The sequence below is a fragment of the Pipistrellus hanaki genome (assembly GCF_964339955.1).
Source record: "Pipistrellus hanaki genome assembly, chromosome: 6".
Classification (NCBI taxonomy): domain Eukaryota; kingdom Metazoa; phylum Chordata; class Mammalia; order Chiroptera; family Vespertilionidae; genus Pipistrellus; species Pipistrellus hanaki.
Window position 1 is genome coordinate 12619539 of NC_140508.1, and position 26757 is coordinate 12646295.

The 26757-nt window shown below is 50.5% G+C and overlaps 2 protein-coding genes and 1 long non-coding RNA gene across 3 annotated transcripts in view; 2 read left to right on the forward strand and 1 right to left on the reverse strand.

The window, feature by feature from the left end:
* Positions 1-26757, forward strand: part of LOC311624151 — a 244719-nt gene that overhangs the window by 88176 nt on the left and 129786 nt on the right. The window lies entirely within an intron of this gene.
* SALL4 (spalt like transcription factor 4) lies at positions 80-15439 on the forward strand (the record flags this gene model as incomplete). Its single annotated transcript, XM_084886963.1, has 4 exons — positions 80-203; positions 9550-11880; positions 12642-12922; positions 14815-15439. The coding sequence occupies 4 exons, from the start codon at positions 80-82 to the stop codon at positions 15232-15234; spliced, it is 3156 nt and encodes a 1051-aa protein (XP_084743089.1). The 3' UTR covers positions 15235-15439.
* Positions 19403-21719, reverse strand: LOC311624685 (protein Mis18-alpha-like; the record flags this gene model as incomplete). The annotated part of the gene is made up of 2 exons (XM_084888269.1): positions 19403-20087; positions 21692-21719. 2 exons carry the CDS (start codon positions 21717-21719, stop codon positions 19435-19437), a joined length of 681 nt encoding a protein of 226 aa, XP_084744395.1. The 3' UTR covers positions 19403-19434.

A 26757-nucleotide genomic window follows, 5' to 3' on the forward strand; every position in this document is an offset into this window, starting at 1 on the left:
CGTCTCCCAGCTCGAGGGCCCGGCGGCGGCGCGGGCGGGCGGCCGCGGCTCTCCCTGCCGGCGCCCCCATGCTCGCACCATGTCGCGGCGCAAGCAGGCGAAGCCGCAGCACATCCACGCCGAGGAGGAGCGCGGCGCGCGGCGGCCGCCCCGGCCCGCCCCGGGGTTCGAGGCCGCAGCGGCGCCGGCGGCGGGGGAGCCGGGTGAGTGCGGCCGGGCGCTGCCGGGGCCCCGGCTTTCCCGAGGGCTCGCGGGCCTCGAGGGCGCGAGCGGCGGGGCGCCGGGAGCTGGGGGCGCGGGGCCCGGAGCCGGGAGCCGCCGAGGCGCGGGGTCCGGAGCCAGGAGCCGCCGGGGCGCGGCTCCTTTCGCCCCTCGGCCGCTCCCCTCACTTGTGTGAGTTTCACCCCGCGGTCTCCCCGCTCGTGGTGAGGTGGACCCCCGCCGGCTCCCGCCCCAGAACTCCCCTCCTGGCCCGCTCCCCTCTCCATTGGCTCCACTCACTCCCCTTACCCCCCCCCCACTTGTAACTTAGGCTCCCGCCTCCCCCCGGCGCCGCAGCTCAAAGAAAGGCCCCGGGGGTCCCCACTGTCCCTGGTCCCCCGGGAGGTGCAGGGCGGCGCCCCGCGGGGGGCCCCCGGGAGGCGAGCTGCGCGCCCCGCCCGGGCCGCGGGGGAGGGGGCGCGACCTCTGCCCCCGGGGCGCGGGGTGGGGGCACGGGCCACCCGCGCTGCGGAGGGCCGGGGGGCCCGGAGGGGCGGAGGAGGGCCGGGGGGCCCGGAGGGGCGGAGGAGGGCCCGGTGGTTCCTGGTGAAGTAAGTCTGCTTTTCGGTTTTCGCCTTTCCCCGTGGGCGACCCCGCTCGCCCTCACCTTCGGGGCCTGACCTCAGCCATCTTGATTTCCGATTCCCAAAATAGCCGGCGCCGAGGGGCGGCCTGGGCCGGCCGGCCGGGCGGGGGCCACTGCCGCGGGGTGCGGCTCTTCGGGCGCCCGGCGGCCCCCGCGCCCCCGGGGCCGGCGCCGAGGTCGGCGGGGCCGGGCGGCCGGGGAGCTCCTGCGCCGGGCGGCCACGCTGCCGCGCCCGGGGCCCCGCGTCGGGGTAGCTCGGACCCGGGCCCCGTCCTCCCGGTCCCCTGGACGGGAGGCTGGGGAGCGGGTCGGTTCCCCCTCTCTCCCCGCCCGGCCCGCCAAATTGTCGCCGGGTGAGTTTCAGCGTCCACATGGGCGGAAGGGGCTCCCCAATTCTAGGCGGTTGCTGGGGGTGCGGCCCCCCGGACACTCGGAGGTGGAACTCGGATGGGATGGGAAGCTGGTCGCTGCTCTAAGACTCCTGCCCTCTTTTTCTTTTTCTCGGGGAGGGAATGCGCACATTTCCCAACTGCAGAGCGGGTCCATGCAAACCCTGCTACCTGCAAAGTAACACTTTTTTCCAGGGCAGAGGGAAGGCCGCGAGGTCGGCTTCCCGGAGGGGGCAGGCTGTGCGCGTTGGGGTGCTTGGGGGGTCGTCCCGCGAGCACCCGGGCCCCAGGAGGGTGGCCGCTCGGTGCCGGGGGGCGGGGGAAGCCGGCCCACCTGGAACAAAAGGGTTAACCCCGCGCCCGCCGCCCGCGCGGGGAGGAGGCGCTCCCGCCGCTGACCCTCGGGTCCTGCGCCGACCTCCCTCCCCCCTCATTCCGGGTGAGCGCGTGCTGGCGGGGCTCCGGGGGCGCTTGCACCTTTGGGGGGACTTGTTGGCTGGAGTTAGCGGTCAGTGAGCCGGGCTGTGGGTCCCGGGCCCGGCCGTGCGCTCCCTCCCTATTGGGGGGAGGGGGATAAGGGGGTCGCTCTTGATCCGCGGGGTCGGGGCGGGCGGCGCGGGGTCGAGCGGCCGCCGAGCTGCGCGCGGGCGCCCCCTGGAGGCCCAGCCCGGAGCCGCGCGCTTCGCCGGGAGGCGGTCCCCTCGCAGGTACCAGCTCTCACCTGATGGGACAGGGTATGGGGCGGGGGGAATAGGGAGCGCTGGGCAGGGCCAAGGATGGGCGTCCATGGGGGCTCCAGGCAGTTGCCGGCGGGATCCCTGGCTGTGCTGGGTATGTGCCAAGTCTTGGGGATTCTTGGAAAGAATTCCTCGATCCTAGGTTGTGTTTGCAGAGTCCCTGTTACCACCGTGGGACAGAAGGCAGTTTTCCCGAGCAGTTCATTTGAGTGGCTGCACTTTGCATTTGGGCAGCCCGTCTGTATCTGAGTACATACAGATGTAGCTATATTAGAAAGGCAGATCTATGGATGTGTGTAATTTTAAATTAACATGGGCCGATTTTTGCAGCGCCAATGTGAGACCCACTTGTAAAGGATGCTGTTTTTTGAGGGAGGAAAATGAAGTTTGGCGATCAATTAGCAGATCAAAACATCTGCAGGTGGTCAGGGGGACTCCCAACTACACACAGGAAAATTAGCATTTTCTCAAAAGAGTTTCCAGTGCCCTTTGTGCTAAACTGGATTACAACCTTCCATGATTAAGATTCCCAAGTTTCAAATAACTGCCTGGCCCATTTCTAAACTGAAATGATCTGCCAAAACCAGTTGGCTCAGTGGTAGGGCGTCGGTCTGCGGACTGAAGGGTCCCAGGTTCGATTCTGGTCAGGGGCATGTAAGTTGGTTGCGGGCACATCCCCGGTGGGGGGTGTGCAAGAGGCAGCTGGTCGATGTTTCTCTCTCATCGACGTTTCTAGCTCTCTCTCTCCCTTCCTCTCTGTTTAAAATCAATCAAATATAATTTAAAAAATAAACTGAAATGATCTACATTGGCCAGGAAGGCTTTTGAAAATACGGCATTTGGGAGCTCCCCTCTTTATTGAGGGGGAGGGAAATGTGTGGGTTGGAAACCGACTTTCTGTGATTCTGAGTGGGAAGAGGCACCTTTGGTTGATTAAAGAAAGAGGTTATTGCACAAGTAGTTGGTCATTCAAGCCTCTGCTGCTGCCTCACTTGCCGGGGCCACCTTGGAGGCAGGACAGAGCTGGCCTTCCTCTCTGAGGGGAGTTGGGTTTGTTGTGAGGCCGTAGAGATGGCGCTCTGGTCTGTAGTGTGCCTTTCAGCGATGCAGCCTTCGAGGCCCACCGGTTTCTCTGAGCTTTCCGGTTCTGGTCTACAGTGGTGCTGAGTGTCCTGTTTAGATCATTTCAACTGGGGAAGGCTCACTGTACTGGGAATGTGATCCGGAATTCTATTGTTAAAGATCACAATGTCTCTGTTTTTATTTACTTGTTTTGTCAAGGTGGTGCTGAACTCCCAACTGAGATAATTCTGCATTTTTATCTGCAGCCTTCTGCATGCCAGACCCTCGGCTGGGACCTTAAGCACGTTATCTTTAGTTCTCATTTTCACTCACTCGAGAGTAAGTTGCAGCTCCCAGTTGAAATGGCTTGACGGTGGCTGCCTTGTCTTGTTGGATTTTTGTCCTGGTCTTAAGAGGAATTGGCTCTGGGATGGAATTTTCTGTCAGTTCCTTTGAGGAGGGGGCTATGGGGTGTTTGGCTGGTTGAGTTTGGTCATCTCTCTTCCCTTTTAATGTCTGAGATGCGGGTCTGGAGGCTTTTGGTTTGGCGCTCTGGCCTTTATTGCCCTGGACAAATGATGGGGGGAGAGTACAAGAAGCTCTCCCTTTCATCATCTATTGTACTTTTGATTATTTTTAAAAAGTACCTAAACATTTTTAAAAGCCTCTAGCTCCAGACAAGAACTGCCTCTCAGTCACCACCATCTCTTTTTTTGACAACCCCCACCCCCCATGATTTTGTTCCTGTGTCAGGCTTTGTTCTAGGGGGCCCTGGAGAAGGAGGCAACAAAAGTTTCCTGTCTGCATGAATGTTACAAATTTGCTTCAAAGATGAGCTCCAGTTGGGGCAAAATGGATCGCATCTCTGTGATGGCCAGAGCGGGGAGAGCAGTGCTCACACACGCCAGGGGCTCCGCAACCTCCTTTAATTCTCTTGCCCCTTCCCCCCTTCTCAGCAGAGTTCCTGAATTTTGATCCTAGACTCTTTGGAACAATTTTTTTTTTTTAAGCTCTCCATTAAGTAGAAGCTTAATTACAGCTCTAATTTGCCATCTATGAATGAAGTTAAAGGCTTATTAAGTGTTTCTCAGATTGTGGAATTCAGATAAGAAGGTAAAAAGGCACTTTTCAACTGGCTCAGTCCTAGAGGACTTCTCAATTTCCTTTTGTTTTTCGGTAATCACCCTGTGCTGTGGGGGAGGGTAGTAGATATTGTGTACTTTAATCTACTCATTGTGGTTCTTTAATATAGGGATGGGGGAGATAAGCTTGAGTCCCCCTGCTTCTCAAGATAAACTTTTTTTTTTTTTTTTTTGAAGCGTTTTCTCATCTCCAGCATTTGATTGGCCTCTGGGAGATGAGCTTTTCTTCCTATACAATGGAAAGAGCATTTTCTATCCATTTGGCAGTGATTGAATCTAAGACCCCTGCTGGGTTTACTGCATTCTTCCAACTTATTGGATCCCTAGATGCCCGGAGATAACATTCCTAAAATTGGGAGTGGGGGCGGGGTGGAAGGATGAGAGCTTTGCCCGCTCTGTAATCCTCTGAACTTTGCTTTTTTCCCTTTGGGAAGGGCTCCCTTAAGCATGCCCGGCAATTGTTCATAACAGTCCCTCGCTCTTGGGCAAATACGGTCTCGGTATTTGCCAATGGTGGTCTGGGTGTAGAAGTACCTTTTACTGCGCAAGCAAACAGAGCTCCTGCTGTGTTAAGATCCACGTGGGATGTGGCTGGTATGGCTACAGGAGAGGCGAGCCTGTGTATACAGTGAGGGCAAGCTGGTATTCGGGTCGTAAATCACTCCTGGAACTGTTAGATCCTTCTAGAGCAGGGGAGCTTAACCTGTTTTGTGCCATAGAGCCCTGCTCGCCCCGAGACTTATTTAAATGCCTAAAAGGAAATGCAGAGGAACACCGGGAAGTAAGTTGCGTTGAGATAGTTATCAAAAGCAAAAAACCTTAGTGATGAAGTACACGTGCTTCTTTATGAACACAATAAGCTGTAGCAGCTGGTCAGGTAATTTCTAGAATTTCCAGTAATGCAACAGCCTTAACACCGCATGACAATAAATTGTTTTCTGTTGAGACAAACTCACAGGTTCTGTGATAGCACTGTGGTATGTGTTCCCTACATTCATAATTAAAATAAGCATTAATTTTTGGTTCAGATTACTGAAAATAAATACCTTATACTACCCCCCACCACACACATGCTGTGGTATGTTCTCTACATTCAGAATTAAAAGAAATGTTAAATTTTAGTTCAGGTTGGTGAAAAGAAAGTTAATTTTTTTCCTATCTAATTCCATGGACCCCAGTTTAAGAATGTCTGTCTTAGAAAACCTGCATTTTCAACAAGGGAGTATTTTTTAAAAATATATTTTTAGTTCAGAGAGGATGGGAGAGAGAGGGAGAGAAGCATCAATGATGAGAGTCAATGATCAGTTGCCTCCTGCATGCCCACCACTGGGATGGAGCCGGCAACCCAGGCATGTTGTTGGAATCATGACCTCATGGTTCGTAGGTTGACACTCAACCACTGAGCCACACCGAGCCACGCCAGCCTAGCTTCAATGAGGGAATATTATCCCAAGGGGGTAGAAGGGTTTTTTTTGGGGGGGTGTTAAAAAACATCGATGGATATTATAGTGGTTTATGCCTTCCAAAGGATAACAGTGCGTGACCAGATATACAATATATTTGTGGCATTAACATTTCATGGCAAGAGGGTGATTAGGGGGGAAAAAAACACACTTTAAAAGCCTCCATAGAGAGGTGAAATGAAGAAAAGATTGGAGAAACTCTGCTCTAGAAGAAACCATGATAAGTGAGGCCACAGGACTGCCCTTGTGGTATCTAAGAAGACAATCCATGCGCTTCCATTTCCTGGTTATCGGTTTGTCCCGTTGAGCTACTTAATTGTTTCTGAGCCTCAGTTTCCATATCTTCGAATGGGGAGCGAAGACTTGTTTGATTGTGTGGCTGCAAAGATAAGTGGGTTTGGGAGTCAGATATGAAGTGTATAGCTGGTTGTTCAGACCCTTGCTACCTGGGATGGGCTTCCCTGGAGATTTCCAGAAGTACAGTGGTTGAGACAAAGGATGTGAACACGCTAATGAAAAAGAAACCACAGTATAAAAGTCTATATACAGTTTATTAATGCTCACCCGAGGATGTTTTTCCCACTTATTTATAGCGAGAGTAGAAGGAAGGGAGGGGAGGGAGTTAGGAGAGAGAAACATAAACATAGCTGTGAGAGGGACACATAGATCAGGGGGCTGGGAATTGAACCTGGAACTCAATGGTGTGAGGCCCAGTGCTCCAACCACTGAACAACACCAGCACTGAGCATTCCACATCTTGGGGAAGTGTGCCATAGGTGCTGTCTATCTGTGTTCTAGGAGTTGACAAGCATATTTAACTTGATTCTTGAAATAATGGCTGTTGTGCAACAGTATTGGGACAAGAAGGAAAGGCGGTACCTCCTTGTTGAGCACCACCTGGAAGTTCAGAGCTGCATTGTGTCCTAACTATATTATATTATTTTATTATTATTATTATTATTATTTTAAATATATTTTATTGATTTTTTTACTGAGAGAAAGGGGGAGAGAGTTAGAAACATCAATGAGAGAGAAACAGTCAGCTGCCTCCTGCACACCTCCTACTGGAGATGTGCCCACAACCAAGGTACATGCCCTTAACTGGAATCGAACGTGGAACCTTTCGATCTGCAGGCCAACGCTCTCTCCAACTGAGCCAAACCGGTTAGGCTTATTTTATTATTTTTTAATCCTCATCTGAGGATATTTTTCCATTGATTTTTGGAGAGGGTGGAAGAGAGGGAAAGACAGAAATATCTGTGTGAGAGAAACACACTGATTGGTTGCCTGCTGCCACAAGCCCTTACCTGGGCCTCCGTCCGGGAGGAGCCTGCAACCAAGCTATGTGCCCTTGATTGGAATCAAACCCGGGATCCTTTGTTCTCCATGCTAAAGCCCTATCCACTGAGCCAAACCAGCTAGGGTATGTCCTAACTCTAAAGTCATTTCTGGGTGTCCCAGAAAGGTGGTAACCTATGCTCCAGCCACCCCCTCCCCCAGCCAACCTGCTCCTCAGGCATTCCTGTGCCCCCTGGAGTTCCTGTGAGAGGAAAGGTAGTTGCCTTCTCAACAGGGAAACCTGATAGGAAGTGAAAGAACAAAGGAAGAGTTCACAGGAGGTGTGGGTGCTGCCTGCCTGGGTTTTAACAAGGGTAGTGTTTGTGGGGTGCCTAGTCAGAACCCTGGAGGCTTGTCCTCTCATCACGGAAGGTGAGAAATATTCAATGAGCTAGTCAACACTGCTGTCAGCAGCCCTGCTGCCCACCTTTAGAAATAGGTGGGGGTGGGCGAGGATAGAAAAGAATTTTTTTCAAAGAGCCCTGGTAGGTGGCTTGTTTGTCTGAAGCACCTTCCCACACACCAAAGAGGCTGTGGGTTTGACTCCTGGTCAGGGCATGTACCTGGATTGCAGGTTCCATCCCGGTCAGAGTGACTGTTTCTCTCTCTTCCTCTCTCCAAAATCAATAAAAATATCCTTGGGTGAGAATTAAAAATAAATAGAAGAGGTGGGGGAGCTAATGTTCACTGAATGTCTATAGTGTCTGTGCTTTTCACAGATCTAGGATGGGTGGTGACAAGCACACAGTAGGTGCTCACGCATTTGTTGAATTAACCACTTAACCCAGACATCTACCTTACGAAGTTGTAATTACAGACGGCTTTTAAAATTTTATTTATTGATTTCAGGGAGAGACGTCGATCTGTCATTCCACTTATTTACATATTATTGGTTGCTTCATGTATGCGCTGTGATTGGGATATAATCCACAAGCTTGGCTTATTGGGATAATACTCTGACCAACTGAGCCTGCCCGGCCAGGGCTCCATATCAACCTGCTACTGACAGGCCAGTCTGGATTGGCTTTGAGGGGAGCTGGCTTATATGTACAGAAGTCCCTGCCCCTGGTCCCTGATTGGTACATCCTCATGCAAATGATGACTCCAAATCTTCTCAGTTTGACTTGTCCAAAGGCACTGTCCTGATTGGTTAGAATAGAGCTGATCGGCAGGAGCTGCATAGTTCCAATAGGAGGGGTAAGCTTCCATCTTATTGATTGAAATAGGATTCTAGGAACTGCTTTATAGGGACATGCACTTTAGCCCAGAGGCAGGCAGTCCAACTCCACCTTCTCTGTGCAGTATGTGTGAGAGGTCCCTGTGCAGAAAAGGCTGCTAAACTCTTGTTTGTTTTAATTTGCACCCCGTAGGCCACTAGGATCTCTTGTTAGTGACTTTTTCCTTAGGGTTCACATTTCTAACATAATTTTCATTGACCACATGAAATCCATTTGCCATTGGAAGGCCTGCTCTGAGTCAGGGTGCAAATCTCTGAAGGTGGCCCTAGCTGGTTTGGTTCAGTGGACTGAGCATCAGCTTGCAGACTGAGGGTTCCAGGTTCGATTCAGGCCAAGGGCACATGCCTGGGTTGCGGGCTCGATCTCCAGGGCGGGGGGGGGGTGTGCAAGAGGCAACTGATCAATGATTCTCATAATTGATGTTTCTATCTCTCCCTCTTTCTTCCTCTCTGAAATCAAAAAATATATTTAAAAAAAATCTCTGAAGGCGATCATAACTAGAGGCCCTATACACAAAATTGGTGCACAGGTAGGTTCCCTAAGCCTGGCCAGCGATCAGGGCCAATCGGGGCCCTCCTCCGTTACGTGCTGCCCCAGGTGATTAAACTCCCAGTCTTTCGGTCGAACTCCCAAGGGGACACTTTGCATATTAGCCTTTTACATGTATAGATAAGTTGTATGAGTTTCCTAGGGCTGTTGGAATCAATTGCCACAAAATTGGGGTGTTGTCAGGTGTGATTCCTTTTGGAAGCTCTGAGGGAGAATCTGTCCCCTGCCTTTGTCCTGCTTTCTATTGGTTCCTACTTCCCTATCTTCTGTAAGCCAACGACCTTGGTTTATAGCACATAACTCCCTCACCCAGCCTTTCTCTCTGTCTCTAATTCCCCTTTTTAAGGACACTAGGCACTGGGGATGGGACCCATGCTAATTACATTCGCAAAGTTCCTCTTCCATGTATGGTCACACACCCATGTGCCGGAGTTAGTGCTTAGACATATTGGACCCCCGCCAGGTAGCTCAGTTGCTTAGTGTCATCCCGATGTGCTATGGTTGCAGTTTGATCCCTGGTCAGGGCTTATATAAAATTCAACTAAGGAATGCATAGATAAGTGGAATAAATCAATGTTTCCTCTAAAAAAAAAAAATAATAATAATAATAGACGACATTTGGAAGGATATTCATTGACCCACTACACCAGCGGTTGGCTTTTCAGCCTCTCTCTATTTGATTTCCTTACACAGGCTGTTGCATCGTGTGTGGTCATGGTTCTTCTCAAGAAGTTGCCTCTCCTCCTCCCCTGAGCAGAGTCATTAGCTTCTCCTCTTTCCACAGGTGCTGCCGCGAGCTACGCGGGGACCGGCGAGGACCCGAGCGGGGACCGGGCGGCCGTGAAGAGGCCGCGCCAGGAGGAGACGCACATCTGCGAGAAATGCTGCGGGGAGTTCTTCAGCGTCGCCGAGTTCTTAGAACACAAGAAAAATTGCACTAAACACCCACCTGTCCTCATCATGAACGACAGCGAGGGGCCGGTGCCTTCCGAAGACTTCCCCGGGGCCGGGCTGAGCCACCCGCCGCGCAGCCCCAGCAGTAAGGACGGTCCCAGGGAGGACGGCGGCGGCTCCGGGGACATGAAGGAGAAGCTGGGGGCGGAGCCCGTCTTGTACCTGAAGACGGAGACCGCCCTGCCGCCCGCAGCCCAGGACTTGAGCTATTTACCCAAAGGCAAAGTGGCCAACACCAACGTCACTCTGCAGGCACTGCGGGGCACCAAGGTGGCCGTGAACCAGCGGAGCGCGGACGCGCTGCCCGCCCCCCTGCCCGGCGCCGGCAGCCTCCCGTGGGTGCTGGAGCAGATCCTGTGCCTGCAGCAGCAGCAGCTGCAGCAGATCCAGCTCACCGAGCAGATCCGCGTCCAGGTGAACATGTGGGCGGCCCACGCCCTGCACTCCGGCGCCACGGGGGCCGACGCCCTGAAGACCCTGGGCAGCCACGTGTCCCAGCAGGTGTCCGCAGCCGTGGCCTTGCTCAGCCAGAAAGCGGGGAGCCAGGGTCTGTCCCTGGACACCTTGAAACAAGCGAAGCTACCTCACACCAGCATCCCCTCCGCCACCAGCTCCGTGTCCCCGGGGCTGCTGTCCTTCGCCCTGCGGCCGGATGGGACCAGGGTGCTCCCGAACCGCATCCCAGGTGCTCTGCTCCCCCCGACCCCCAGCTCTGTGCTCTTCCAGAGCCCCTTCTCCGCGGTGGCGCTAGACCCGTCCAAGAAAGGGAAGGGGAAGCCACCCAACGTGTCCCCGGTGGATGTCAAACCCAAAGACGAGGCCACCCTCTACAGGCACAAGTGTAAGTACTGTAGCAAGGTTTTTGGGACTGATAGCTCCTTGCAGATCCACCTCCGCTCCCATACCGGAGAGAGACCCTTCGTGTGCTCTGTCTGTGGCCACCGGTTCACCACCAAGGGCAACCTCAAGGTACACTTCCATCGACACCCCCAGGTGAAGGCGAACCCCCAGCTGTTTGCCGAGTTCCACGACAAAATGGCAGCCGGCAATGGCGTTCCCTGTGCACTCTCCGTACCTGTCCCCATAGACGAATCGAGTCTCTCTCTAGACAGCAAGCCTGTCCTGGTCACAGGGACCCCCAGTGCAGGGCTACCTCAGAACCTCTCTGCGGGGGCTAACCCCAAGGACCTTGTGGGTGGCCCCCTGGTCCCCGACCTGCAGCCTGGGCCTTCTCCGGAAAGTGAGGACGGATCCCTGCTCTCCGGGGTGGGGCCCAACCATAACTCCCCCAGGGTTGGTGGCTTCCAAGGGAGAGGGACGCCCGAGCCGGGGTCAGAGACCATGAAGTTGCAGCAGCTGGTCGAGAACATTGACAAGGCCACCACCGACCCCAACGAGTGTCTCATTTGCCACCGGGTCTTAAGCTGCCAGAGCTCCCTCAAAATGCATTACCGCACCCACACCGGGGAGAGGCCCTTCCGCTGCAAGATCTGTGACCGAGCTTTCTCCACCAAAGGCAACCTGAAGACACACTTCGGGGTGCACCGCACCAACACGTCCATCAAGACGCAGCATTCGTGCCCCATCTGCCAGAAGAAGTTCACCAACGCGGTCATGTTACAGCAGCACATCCGGATGCACATGGGTGGTCAGATCCCCAACACGCCCCTGCCGGAGAGTCCCTGTGACTTGGCGGGCCCCGAGCTGGTGGTGGTAGGGGAGAATGGCAGCACGGGTGCCGTCTGTCATGACGACATTGTCGAAAGCATCGATGTGGATGAAGTCGGCGCCCAGGATGCTCCCAGCAGCTCCTCGAAGGTGCCCATGCCTCTCTCCGGCATCCACCTGGCATCGCCCACAGCGGGGTTCACCCTGATGGCCCCCCTGGAGGCCTCGGGGAAGGCGGGCCCCGCTCCCGGGGTCCTGCAGCGGCAGAGCAGCAGAGAGAACGGCTCGGTGGAGAGCGACGGCCTGACCAACGACTCCTCGTCCTCCGTGATGGGGGACCAGGAGTATCAGAGCCGCAGTCCAGACATCCTGGAGACCCCCTCCTTTCAGGCCCTCTCCCCGGCCAACAGCCAAGCAGAAAGCATCAAGTCCAGGTCTCCCGAGGCCGGTGGCAAAGCAGACGGCTCGGACAGCAGCCGCCCTGAGATGGAAGGTGATAGAGCTTTGGATTTACCTTATGTCCGTTTCAGGCACAAGGCCACCCGAAAGGAGCCGGGGGTGAGCTTGGCAGACGGAGAGTGATAAATGTAGGGCAGGTAGCTGTTCGGCACTCCCGGGTGGAGGGGAAGAGGAACTTGCTTGGTCTCAGTAAGGACATGCTTTGATTTAATGCACGTTGGCTATGGACAGTGGATTTTTGTTTTGTTTTTTTGTTTTGTTTTTGTTTTTGTGTTTGAGCCCTGTGGAGACATAAGGGTAATCTTAAAAGAGTAGAAGAATTTTGAGGAAGTGGGCACTGTTATGTGGCCACTGAGACATACCATAATTTCTTGATTCTGAGGTCCCACTTCCTAGTGTGAGGTTCACAAATGAATAATCTGGGGTGAAAAAGAATCTAGCCCATTTGAAATGCACATATAAACGGTGGGGTGCCTGTTGGTGTCGTTAATGGCAGAATGTGGGAGCAGCTGCATCATAGAGAAGGATGGGTGCCTGGTCATACTTCAAGGTAACTCTTTATGTGCAGGGATTTGAACTTGAATGCGTGCTGTGTGTGACACACCTTTACAGCAAAACGGCAAAATGTCCTAAGTGTTTGGGTCCTGCTCATTCTCCCGCACAGGGCAAGAACTTCCTGAAAGCCCTTTCCAGGAAGCCGAGTGGTGGGCAGTAGCTTTCAAAGTTCTTTTTTGGTTAAAGTATGAATGAGTTTGGGATGATGAAGTTCTGGGATTTTTTTTCTCTGCACACTAGGTCGGAGCAGCCTCCCGTCAACATTTGTCCGAGCCCAGCCGACGACCTTTGTCAAAGTCGAAGTTCCTGGTGCGTTTGGGCCCGCAGCCATGTCCCCGGGCATGGCGCCGCTGCTGGCGGCCCAGCCCCGCCGCCAGGGCAAGCAGCACGCCTGCACGCGGTGCGGGAAGAACTTCTCGTCGGCCAGCGCCCTCCAGATTCATGAGCGGACGCACACCGGCGAGAAGCCCTTCGTGTGTAACATCTGTGGGCGAGCTTTCACCACCAAAGGCAACTTGAAGGTGAGTGCCTGAGGGTTAATTAAGCGGGGATGGGACCCGGGGGTGTGTTCTCCATCCATAGTGAACCTTCCACTGGGAGCAAATGGGATGTTAGACTTCAAAACTGGCTCTTCAAGGAAATATTCTTTAAAAACAAGTCAGTGTTCTTGTCCTAGCCGGTTTGGCTTAGTGGATAGAGCGTTGGCCTGTGGACTCAAGAGTTCCAGGTTCAGTTCTGGTCAAAGGCATGTACCTCGGTTACAGGCTTGACGACCTCCTCAGCTCTGGATCCCTGGCCCAACTGGGGCATGTTGGGCGGCAACCAATTGATGTGTCTCTCAGATTCATGCTTTTCAGTCTCCCTCCCTTCCACTCTCTCTGAAAATCAACGGGAAAATGTCCTCAGATGAGGATTAACAAAAAATAAAAAAAACAAAATAATCATATTTCCTCTTTCACGACATCTCTGATATTGGCCACTTCTTGCTGTCCGTGTCTGTGATCAGTAATTCTTTTCTGAGCTCAGTGGCACTAAAATAATGACACATTTTACAAGGGGTGTCGCCCAGGAGCAGGACATAAAGTCTACACTCTGCTCCTGTCTCTCAGTGTTACGTTTAGCGTGGGCCATTGTCCTCCCGGTACTGGGGCAGACAGACCATCGGCCTTCCGACAATTGTTTAGTGCATGTGTGAAATCGTAGCTGATATCTGTCACGTGTAGTAACGTAGAATTGATCCGTCATCTGATGGCCACCCTGCACTGTATGTTGCTTTTGTCTTCCGAGGCTGCTAGTTTGAAAAGAACGCCATCAGTTAAACATACAGTCAGTCACCACTGCGGTGTGCCTCCGGGTCATCGGTGCATTTCAAAGTAGAACAGCTGGTTCTGTGGCCCGTTGTCACGTGATAAGCTGGTTCCACCTAAGATTGCACACAGGAGGTGGAGAGAGACCCTCGGGGAAGGATTGGAAGTGGCCTGCATAAGGACAGGATGGAAGTGGGGACCCGAGTTCCGCTCTTGGCCTGGCCTCTAGTTTTACACAAGGCACGTTTCTCTGGTTCTCTCCCTCTCCCTCTCCAGAGCAGAACACTAGTTTAATTCTTTGTAGTTAGAATAAAGATCGGAACTTCATCTTAAAGATGACCAGATGACCTAGGAGGCCACCATATATGTCATTTTAAAAATTGAAAATACTTGTCACAAAACAACCTATTCTTTGCAGTCTAGTTGGCAAAACTGCGGGAGGAGGAACATGACGTAACTTCAGCGCTTAACAGACTCCCAGTAATAGAAAGCTTACATTTGCTCACAGCCCTTGCCCTCAGCGGGGGGGTCTGGAGCTGCTCTCCCTGCGCAGGGGGCTTGAGGCAGGTGCTCCTTGGGCCTGGGTTTCCCAGACCAGACACGGGGATCCTGGTAGTGATGGCCTCAGGCTTTGTCCTGGAGACGAAATGAATTACATAGTAAAGTGTTCCCGATTATGCCTGCAACATCTTAACAGCTTCTTAGAGTGATAAAGAGCAAGTCACTTCGGAGCTCTGCGAGGTAACTGCTGGCGACTAAGGATGTCAGTGAACAGGAAATGAGAGAGCCTGGTACCGCTTCAGTGTTTTAAAGAAGCTAAAGGGGGTTGAGAACTCTGAGCAGAACCAGGAAAGAAATTGCAGAAAGGAGGCCAAGTTGAAGAAGCAGTAGGTAGTACAAGCATCTAATTTTTATTTTATTATTATTATTATTTTTGCTTCTCAAGAGAGCCGATAGCTGGATTTTTTATATGTGAAATCTAATTTTAAGTATAGATCATGTTAATCCTGTTTGAGTAGGACCACACCCCCACACGGGCTGACCGTGGCTCACCAGCATGCATTCACGTGTCCGTTTCGGTGGGAACTCTGTCCCTCTGCCCCTAGGTTCACTACATGACCCATGGCGCCAACAACAGCTCGGCGCGCCGCGGGAGGAAGCTGGCCATCGAGAACACCATGGCCCTCCTGGGCACAGACACGAAGAGGGTCCCCGAGGTGTTTCCCAAGGAGATCGTGGCCCCTTCCGTGAACGTGGACCCCGTCGTGTGGAACCAGTACACCACCATGCTCAACGGCGGCCTGGCCATGAGGACCAACGAGATCTCGGTGATCCAGAGCGGAGGCATCCCCACCCTCCCGGTGTCCCTGGGCGCCAGCTCCGTGCTCACCAACCCCACCGTCTCCAAGATCGACGGCTCCCAGTCGGGCAGCAGCGGCGACGGGGAGAAGCCGGGCGCTGCCGACGGTGTCCCCAAACACCAGTTCCCTCACTTCCTGGAGGAAAACAAGATTGCGGTCAGCTAAGCGACAGGCGGGCTTGTGAAGGAGAAATGCAGAGTGACTGCGTGGACTGACCTTTTGTTTTTTGTCGTTGTTTAAGAACCCATCTCCTCCTGTTCGTTTTTTTACTGATGTGCAAATGTTTACAGTTGTGACCACAACCTCAGGCACATCCAACAATCACGATGTTGCTATGCTGCTTTGCTAAAAAAACAAAACAAACCAAAAACACACGTATTAAAGCAAATACAGACTAGTATTTCTTTTTTTTTTTGATTTTGGAAGAAGCGGGTCTTGCAAAGTAGCTTTGTTACTTGAGACAAACTGTATATATGAAGACTTTGTGCAAGCTAGAGGAACTATTTCCAAAGATTGTCCCCTGTTTCAAGTTGGAACTGACTAAACCGCGATGGGATGGGGAGGAAACTGCTTAGCCTCACTGGGGAGGGGAGCTGGGACTTCCGGTGCCTGCGGGTAAATGGACCAGGTCTGTTGTCCTGGTGACCTGCTTTGTATGTCCCCCAACCCTGCACCCATCTTTCGTTTTGTCTTCTTTTTGAATGTACTTTTTTTTTTTTTTTCTCCTTTTTTAAACTAAGGTGCGGAATTACAAAATTCCTTCCACCTTGGGACCATAGTAGGATGCCCTCGGAGGGACGATCTTAGTCCCTCGGGAGTCAGTGTGTGTGTTGCTGCTTGTTGAAATACAGTTCAGTTGGAGCCCTAAGAGTGCCAATGTATTCCCCGCTTCCGGATGCCGCCTTCCTGAGCACCAGGACAGGCGGGCACTGAGCAGGGGACCTCAGGTGACTTAATGTAGCTCACCAGTGCCTACTCCAGCGAAGAAATGAGTCTTACATTCTTCAGAAACTCATGGAAGGGCATGTTTCTGATAAGAGGTTCGCCTACTAATTTTTACAAAAACTTTGATGTGACTTATGCCAAGTAATTGTGAAGATTCTTTTCCCCCGTGAGTATTGCATGAAGGTTACGAAGTTGGAACAGGCAAGTCCTGGGTATGAAAGCTTTAATTTATCTACCTCATTTATTTTTTATTTTTGTAGCTTTAGTCTCTTTTCCTATTTTATGACCGCTGAAAGTGTTCCCAGTCCCTGTCTTAAACCTAAGAGTTGATGATGTATTGGTGGGAGCGGCTGGACCTTCAAGATGTTTTGTGATTTTTTTAAATCCTTTTCTTGCATATGTAATAAGCAAATGCTGAAACTTTGCTGTGATGGTTTAACGAGGAGGAAGAAGGAAAGACCCTGGTTTCTGGGTGAAGGGGTCTTTCCCTCTATGCGGAAATGTACATCAAAATGTATCAAAAGCTGGTCTCTGAGTTATTGCACCTGAGTTCAGGATATTAAAAAAAAATGTTGTTTTTTGCCAAGTTGTGCCTTTCCTTCTGAAATTGTAAATGAACACAATACTAGAACCTGTTTACACTGTGAAGTGGATGTTGTTACAGAGGACATGCCGGAGGCTTTCTCACTGTTATGCCTTGTGAATGTACGATCTACGGAGAAAACCTTGTAGTTTTACCTGCTGATCTGACTGTTGGAAAATAAATTTTGATATTTTTCCCCTCACTAGACGTGTCTGTAAGATTTTCTGGTCCTTTCTGCTCTAAACCTGAGAAGCCTGCCTTGACAAACATTTCCAGGGGACTCCTGACCCCAAGGTCCTAGAAGGAAGATGTTTATCCAGTTACATCTGTGCTTGACCCACTTCTCAGCACATAACCAACTACTCGCTGGTTCATCTTTCCTTTTTTAAAAAAAAATTATTTTATTGATTTCAGAGGGAAAGAGAGATAGAAACATCATTGATGACAGAATCATTGGTCGGCTGCCTCTTGCACACCCCACACTGGGGATCAAGTCTGAAATCCAGGCTTGTGTTCTGACCAGGAATCAACCCTGACCTCCTGGTTCATAGGTGAACACTCAACCACTGAGCCACACTGGCTGGGCTGTATTTTTTTTCTTTTTTTCTTTACAGAGAGGAAGGCAGAGGGATAGGGAGCTAGAAACATCGACCAGCTGCCTCTTGCACACCCCCCACCTGGATGTGCCCACAACCAAGGTACATGCCCTTGATCGGAATCGAACCTGGGACCCTTCAGTCCGCAGACCGACACTGTCCACTGAGCCAAACCGGTTTCGGCAAGGGCTGTATCTTTTTTAAGGTATAAAAGTTTTATTAGAGTTAACATGTTTGATTATGGCTATACAGGACTATGGCCTAAATTACCCCACATCTCAGTCCATCCTAACCAGATCACGGCTCAGACAGTATTTTTAACCATCGCATACTTAGGGGTTGCTTAGGATGGAATGGGCTGAGTCGGCTAGAGGTAGCTCTTGATTCCAAGGGAAAATACTTATGGGTAGTGGAAAAGTGCTTTTTGGAGGGAGATGGGGCAAGGCCAGGTTAATGACCTGGTAAAGGACCCTTTTGTTGCCTATCTTGCTGTTTGTCTTTGCAAACCCAATGGCAAGAAGCAGCATGAGGCCCCAGGCAACCTTGTGGATATGGACCTGAGGTGTATTCCCTGGACATTCAGCAAAGGGCTGGGTGTTGTGTTCTGATGACCTTTGACCTGCATGTCCCTTTGCAAGTGGATGTTTTCCACCCCTCCCTGACCCCTCAAGGTCTGTCCTTTGGCCTCGGCTCTAAATTTAGGAAGAAGCAGCCACACTATGACTCAGAGCCAGATTAAGCTGGTCCTTAAGATAACTGAAATGGAAAGTACCTAATTTAAGCTAATAATATGCCTGGGTCCCAAGCGTACAATTTTCACACTTTCTCCCTCTTGATGCTAACCCACAGGTTAGTTATGTCTTTCCAGATTCAAATGTATGGTAATTACTTGAGAAAAACAGTATATGTCTTTTCCCCGTCTCCAGCATATTTTACACTCCTTTTCCAGGCAAAGCCCGATTCCGGCTAAAGGTTTAAAATACCTACAATAACACAGAAATGTTTAATTAGCTATTTTAGACAGTGCGCCTATTTTGTTAAAGAATTTTGATCAGTGCCCTGGCTGGGTGGCTCAGTGGTTAGAGTATCGCCCCCAATATGCCAAGATTGCAGGTTCAATCCTCAGAGAACATACAAGATGCAGCCAATGAATGCATAAATAAATGGAACAGCAAGTGGGTTTTCTCTCCTCTCTCTCTCTCTCTCTCTCTCTCTCTCTCCTCCCCTTCCCCTCCCCTTTAAAAAAAAATTTGATCATCTTTGTTTTTTGCACTTAGGTAAATTTGTACTTGAGGGATAGCGAGCTCAACAATTGTGATGTTTCCAAAGTGTGTGGTGTGTGTGTCTATTTTCTCAGCCCTAATCTTTGAAGCACATATTTTTTATAAAAGCATTCAGCTCTTCCCCCCCCCCCCCCTTTTATTGACTTTATTGGGGGGCAGTAGTAAATAAAACAGGTTTCAGGTGCACAATTCTACACATCTGTACGTCGTACTGTGTGTTCACCACCCCAAGTCAAGTGTCTGTCCATCACCGTTTATGCCCCGCCCTCCACCTCCAGGCAATCATCACACTGCCATTCCTGTCCATGAGTCTTTTTCTCTTTTCATTGTTTACTCATTTCCCTCCACACACACCCATCTGGTTTCTCCCTCCCCCCACCCCCAACTGTCCACCTGTTCTCCATGAGTGTCACATTTTTTTTTTTTTTCCGAATTTATCTTTATTCTCTTCATGACTGAGCCACGCGTGCCCCTGTGAGTCTCCCACCACGGGAAACGGGGACACCACGTTCCTCTGGAAGCATCAGCAGGCCAGGGGGCAGGACACAGGGCACAGAATCCCGTTACCAGCACGTGCTGCTCGCTCTGGGCAGGTTTCCATCCTGCCGGCCCCTCAGGCTGTGGGGAGGTTCAGAGAGGACAGCCGCGGTGGCCAGAGAGCCTCGCCTCACTCAGTGTTCTGGCGGCGAAAGGGAGTTAGGCACAAAGTGAAGATGGGCTTGATGCAAAGGAGAGAGCAGTGCAGAAATCATGGCGGCTTTTTATCCGAACAAAAGCTCTGATCCTGTGTCCAGCGAGCGTCACAGGATGGAAGCAGTCACCTCTTCAAATCAGAGAGCCGTGAGGCAAGCCCACAGCTCTCCGGTGCCCGTGGAGCACACGCAGGAGCCCGGCCTGCGAGACCCTCCGTCCGTCCGGGAAGTGGCAGCAGGAACGGCCGCCTCGGCTCGCGCGAGGGTCACAGCTCCGACTTGGAGCTGGCGAGGGACAGCCTGGCCTCCACGTCCCGCAGCTTCGTCTGCAGGATCGTCAGCACGTCCTCCATCTGCTTCAGCGAGTTCTCGATCTCAGCTCTGCTCTCCAGACCGAGCAACTTGTCCTCCGACACGATGTGCTTCTCCGAGGACCCTAGGACGTAACTCTCGGTGGCGCCCACGCCCAGGCGGAACAGGTCCCGCTTGTAGTCCAGGTGGCCGGGCGTGCTGCGGTAGATGTGGCCGAGCGGCAGCGCGCAGCCCGCACAGCGCAGGGGCTCCAGGATGCAGCCGTTCTCGTTCTCCCGTTTGGACAGTATCTGCTCCGCATCCACAGAGACGTTGCTGGACACGCTGCGCAGCAGGATGCAGCTGGCCTCGGGCCCGGCCACCCAGCTCAGCGAGTCGCCCAGCGGCCGCCGGCAGCCGGCGCACAGGAACACGAGCGGCCGGTCCTCATCCCGCGCGGCCGCCGCCTCCGCACTCCGCTCCGCCGCCGGCGCGGGCCCGCTCAGCGAGCCCCACGTGCCGGCCCACGGGTCCCGCGGCGGGCGGCCGGGCGAGCCCCCCCACAGCCGCCGGCTCAGCGGCGATGGCTCGGCCCGCGCGCCCCGCGCGCCGCACGCACAGCCCAGCGCTCCGGCGCGGGCACCGAGTGTCACATTTTGATTGTTAGTTCATTTTATTCATTAGATTTTATGAGTGAAATGATATGGTACCTGTCTTTCTCTGACTGGCTTATTTCATTTAGCATAGTGCTCTCCAGGTCCATCCATGCTACAGCAAAGGGTAGGATTTCCTTCTTTATTTATGGCTGAGTAGTATTCCATTGTATAAATGTACCACAGCTTTTTTTTTTTATCCACTCGTCTACTGATGGGCACGTGGGCTGTTTCCAAATCTCGGCTATTGTAAATAACACTGCAGCGAACATAGCGGGGCATGTATTCTTTCGGATCGGTGTTTCGGGGTTTGAAGCCCATTGTTGAAGAGCAGGTTGTGAGGTGAGCACAGAGAATCCTCCAAGTATATGGAGCACAGGAGGTAAGCAGCACAGCTGCTGTAGAACTTGCTCTTTAGACCTGAGACCTGCCTGTTTTCTCGTGCCTTCCTCCGTGGGTTCCACATGCTCAGAACTCAGTTTTGACATTTGATCGATGGTTTAAGGGTTCTCAACATCTTGTCTTGTATAAATGTTATACCTCAATAAAACTTGGGGGGTGGGCAAACTTCCACTTTTCCCCCTGGCCCGCTGGCTTTAGTTGGTACCCCCAGAACATGTTTAAACATAAGTGTTCTGGGAAAGGAATTGTTTGCATGATGTGGATGCGTTTGGAGAGGGGGCCTGGCAGCAGCTGGCAGGGAAGGGGGCCCTCCAGGTGAAGTACTTTTTGGCAGCAAAACTTTCCTCAGAGCCACTAAGAATGGGGAAGGCCTAGCTGGTTTGGCTCAGTGGGTAGAGTGTCAGCCTGCAGTCAGAAGGGTCCCGGGTTCAATTTTGGTCCAGGGCACATGCCCAGGCTGTGAGTTTGATCCCAGTAGGGGGCATGCAATGATTCTCATCATTGATGTTTCTATCTCTCCCTCTCCATTCCTCTCTGAAATCAATAAAAAAATATGTTTTTAAGCCGAAACCAGTTTGGCTCAGCGGTAGAGCATTGGTCTGCGGACTGAAAGGTCTCAGGTTCGATTCCGGTCAAGGGCATGTACATTGGTTGCGGGCACATCCCCGGTGGGAGGTGTGCAGGAGGCAGCTGGTCGATGTTTCTCTCTCATCGACATTTCTAGCTCTCTATCTCTCTCCCTTCCTCTCTGTAAAAAATCAATAAAAATAGATTTAAAAAAATATTTTTTAATTTTTTTTTTTAAAGAAAGAATGGGGAGGGTGGAGGTTCAGTTAAATCTGACTGCACCAGGAAGACCTGGTGGCAGTGTAGCTAAAACCACATGGAAGGTGTTGAAATATCAGCACCTGCACAGGAAGCTCTCCAATGGCAACTCCCATAACAAGAGGCCTTCCCCAGAGGGCCTGAGCCCAGACAGGGAAGGTCACACGTGTCAGGTATGTAGGAAGTCCAGAAACAAGAGGTTGGGAGGGAGTTGGATGATCAAGGTACATTTCACACCGGTAAAGGATGGGCTCAGGATGAGATAACTGGCCCCTCCTTTGGGAAAGTCCCAGGTCAGCGCTGGGGCTGGACGCCCTCAAACAATTGAATTGTGGAACCTTAAATAACTCACCCGCAGAATGGGGTACTACGTGGATCATAGCATGGTGAGATCATAGGAGAGTATGAGAGCACTTGGTTTACGAAGCACTCAAATATGGTAACTGTCACTGTTTCACCTGTTTGGCTCAGAAAATCTACACAGTCCTATTTCGTTAACTTTGTTCTAATTCTGGATCAGGTAGATTCTCTTGGTTCAATTTCTTGAGACTGAGGGAAAAGGTCACATGGGTCAGGAGGTGCCCTCTGGCCGGCAGCTCCTTTATCTTGAAGATAATGTCCATTTTGCATATCAGAATCGTGGGGGCATGCATGCCATAGCGTGTTTCATCATTCCCTGATTGCTTTGGAATCTATATATATAAAAAGCCAGCGGCGGTAACAACTGGTCCCTGTGATGTCCACTGTGGCCAGGGAACTAGTCTAATTGTGGGGTGGGGCAGGCCAGCCAACCTCCTGCAGGCCCTCCCCCACAGCCCCGCCCCTAATCACCCCCCCCATCCCAATAGGGAGTGGGGCCAGTTGGCCCACCACCCACAGTCCCTCCCCAAGGCCAGCCCTGCCCCCAATCGGCCCCCCACCCCAATCGCCCTTGGCACCTCCCCCCACCTGGCCAATCAGGGGCAGCCAGCCAGCCAACCTCCCACCGTCTCCTCCTCTCAACGGGCATGGCTCTGATCCACCCCTATTGGGGCTAGGCTGGCTGGACCCCAACCATCATCTATGCATGAATTCGTGCACTGGGCCTCTAGTTATATAATAAAATTTAAAAAGAAAAAAAAAGAAAAGAAAAAGAACACACCAAGGAAGCTAGTAGAGGTTATTTTTAAAGTGGGTTTTCCATGTGCCTTCACCTAAGGTCATTTATGTCAGCAGGGGTCACCACATTTCACCGATTCCTTCATGTATAATACATTTTCCACTGCTGCCGTCGACAAACACCCAGGACATTGCAATGCACGTGGTTGGAGGTTATGGAATGGCAGAACCCCACGATTCTAGGCTCTTCCTAGATTTGGGGGAAACCCACTTTGAGTCTATCCAGAAGCTCAATTTTGGCTAAACCTGTGTTTTTTTTCTTTTTCTTTTTCTTTTTCTTTTTTAAAATATTTTTTATTGATTTCAGGAAGGAAGGGAGAGGAAGAGATAACCATTGAGATTTTGATAATCAATGAAAGAGAATCCTTGATCAGCTGCCTCCTGCACACCCCTTATTGGGGTTGGAATCCACAATCCAGGCATGCATCCTTGGCTGGAATTGAACCAGGGACACTTCAGTCTACAGGCTGATCCTCTATCCACTGAGCCAAGCTGGCTAGGGCTAAACCTATGTTTCTGATCCCGTATTGATTAAGTTCAGATCTAAACACTACAGCCGCTAATTCGCACCTTTGCTTTCTTCTCTCATCAGCATCGTCCATGTGTTTTATGGCTTCTGCACCCACTATGTATTCATTTAAAGGAGACAGATGCTTCTAGTGGAGCAGTTACCCTTCGTCCTATCGGTTCCTTCAGGCAGTTCTGTTCTCTCGTTTCCAAGTAAAATCATTAAGCACTTAAATAAGGAATGCCTATTTTTTTTCTTTTCAAAAAATTTACTGATGCCGAAACCGGTTTGGCTCAGTGGATAGAGCTTCAGCCTGCGGACTGGAAGATCCCAGGTTCGATTCCGGTCAAGGGCATGTACCTTGGTTGCGGGCACATCCCCAGTAGGGGGTGTGCAGGAGGCAGCTGATTGATGTTTCTAACTCTCTATCCCTCTCTCTTCCTCTCTGTAAAAAATCAATAAAATATATTTTTTAAAAATTTACTCTTACTTTATTACTTATATGTAACAAATGCATCTCTTTGGCCATTTATTTTCTTAAGTTACAGATAATACATTTTTTATGAGTGACAGAGTATGTCCATTATTTATTTTTTCCAAAGTATCTAAAAGTGAATGAAGCTTGAACTGAGCAAGAGAGGCTCATAAATTAAAAGTTCTCTCAGAAAAGCTGGTAAAAGTTCGAGTATAAAATTAAAGTACATTTTGCCATAAAATGTAACTGTTAAAGTGGCCGAACCCAAATATGAATTATGATTAGATTGGAATTTCTTAGGATTGATGTATATTTGGTGAAGTATGGCTGTTGTGTAGGGATACATGTTCATGAAAATTCAGACTTTTGCCTTCAAACAAACAAACCTCTTAGGGCCTTATCACTTCGCTGTAACCAATTCCAACTATTTGTAAATGTCAAAAGACAGCCGAAACCGGTTTGGCTCAGTGGTAGAGTGTCGGTCTGCAGGCTGAAGGGTCCCAGGTTCGATTCCGGTCAAGGTCATGTACCTTGGTTGCGGGCACGTCCCCGGTGGGTGGTGTGCAGGAGGCAGCTGGTCGATGTTTCTCTCTCATCGACGTTTCTGGCTCTCTATCTCTCTCCCTTCCTCTCTGTAAAAAAATCAATAAAATATATATTTTTTAAAAAAAATGTCAAAAGACAAATGGAGCATTCGTTAACTAGGCTGAAATGAGATAGGAAATAAATTGACCTCTCAGTAGTGTACTTCCCAATTGAGATAATGTAATACTTTGCGAATGTGTTCCAAACAAAGTTCCAAGCTCTATTTTCAAATCCAAAGGAGATCTGACAGTGACCCTCCCGAGAGAAGCATGAACTTCCCAATTGACTTGCATTTCTTCCATGTTGCTTTCCTTCCACCCTCAAACCTTTGTGAACCACCTGTTGTTTTAAGCAAAGCAGAAGGAAATAGAGAGGAATCGTGATCTGAAGACTATGACATGAAAAACAGGGGACACGAAGGGTTGTTTTATCCTGGTGGGATTTCTGGGGATCTGCCTTAAAATTAAAAGCAGTGAAACAAATGACCTTCACACCCGCTGGCGGTAAAGCTGTGGGTCTGCCTGGCATTGGGTCTACCTGCTGGGGGAGAAACGTTCCCGGCTAGTTACCTAGAGCACTTTTTGTTTGTTTTCCCCAATGCCTGCTGATGACTCTGATGGCTTTCAGGCCACCCTGAAGGGAGAAATTATTTTCACTGACCTCCGTGAATGTCCTGAGTAAATTGTGTCAGAGACAATTCTTTCTTCATTTTCATTTTCTCATGTGGTGAACACTACAGAGGAGGGAGAAGAAATGAATGGATTTTTTTTTCTAATGTAATTTAAGATTGCTAATCTTTGGGATCCCACAGGCCAATGAAATTATTTTTTAAAAAATAGGGGAGGCGGGTGGCCCGGCATGTAGCTCAGTTGGTTTGATCCCCGATTAGGGCACATTCAAGAATCAACCAATGAATGCATAAATATGTGGAATGAAAAAAATTGATGTTTTCTCTCTCTCTCAAATCAATAAATAAAAATTTAACCCAGCCAGTGTCGCTCAGTGGTTGAGCATAGACCTATGCACCAGGAGGTCACCGTCTGATTCTTGGTCAGGGCACATGCCCGGGTTGTGGGCTCAATCCCTGTAGAGGGTGTGCAGGATGCAGCCGATCAATGATTCTCTCTCATCATTGACATTTCTCCCTTTCTCTTCCTCTCAGAAATCAATAAAAATATATTTAAAAACATTAAAACAAATAGGGGATGTGAAACAGGGAACTGTTTAGGGTTGCCAACTTTTTATTTCTAGCAAGTTATGGTGATTAACAAGCATCTCATTCACATTCTGTTTTATTATCCACATGGCATTCTGCACTTTAAAATGTTTACTTGTTTATTTTCTGTCTACCTTGTTAACATACCATATTTTAAAAAGGAAAAATCATGACTCCTATAAATATAAAATGGATATGATTTTATTAACAGATTTACAAGGGAGTCAAAGAGTTGCAAGAACTCCCCAGTGATAGGCAATCAGGAACGTTGAAGTGAATTTACAAATCCCCGGTCAACATTCACAGGGCAATAATCCACCGCATTTCATAGGGCAGAATTCACCTGCATTCCTGTGGACAGGAACACTTTGTATCACTATCAGTTTTCTCCACCTTGTGGAGCTGTAAAATGGCTCAAAGACAATGACAGGCACAGGGAACCTTGCCCTTTTCAAAGTCATTTATAACCTTCTCTAGAAATCAGCAGAGGCCTAGAGGCCAGGAAGCCGGTTGTGTCTGTCCTGTTAACTATCCCCAGGGCCTGGGACATTGTAGGTTCTCGGTGAATGAGTGAGTGTTCTGTGGAATTTTCCTAAACTCCCTATTCTTTTTGGAGGATAGCATTGCTGTGGAACGCTTTTTTTTTTTTTTTTTTTTTTAATATGTCTTTATTGATTTCAGAGAAGAAGGGAGAGGGAGAGGGAAAGGGTGATAGAAACATCCATGATGAGCCCGGCCGGCATGGCTTAGTGGTTGAGTGTTGACCTATGAACCAGGAGGTAACGGTTAGATTCCAGTCAGGGCACATGCCCGGGTTGCTGGCTTCCTGGGGCGTGAAGGAGGCAGCCCATCAATGACTCTCATCATTGGTCCTCTATCTCTCTCCCTCTCCCTTCCTCTCTGAAATCAATAAAAATATCTTTAAAAAAAAAAAAAGGAGAGAAAGAAGCATCAATGATGAGAAAGAATCACCAGTCAGCTGCCAGGGTAAAAGAGGGGAGAGAGATTTGCAATTATTTATGCATTCATTGGTTGCTTCTTTATGTGCCCTGATGGGAAATCAAATCAAACCTTGTCCTCAAGGTTCATCCGGCCAGTGTGGCTCAACCACTGTGTCACACAGGCTGGATACTTACAGAGTTCTTTTTCCAAAAAAGAGGGATGGGGCCAAAACCGGTTTGGCTCAGTGGATAGAGCATCGGCCTATGGACTGAAGGATCCTAGGTTCGATTCCGGTCAAGGGCACGTACCTTGGCTGTGGGCACATCCCCAGTGGGGGGTGTGCAGGAGACAGCTGATCGATGTTTCTCTCTCATCAATGTTTCTAGCTCTCTATCCCTCTCTCTTTCTCTCTGTAAAAAATCAACAAAATATATTTAAAAACAAAACAACAACAAAAAAGAGGGGTGGGGAGACGAGATTCCTGTTAGAGTCACAGCCTTACTAGGGGCGTAAAAATTATTTTACACCACATGC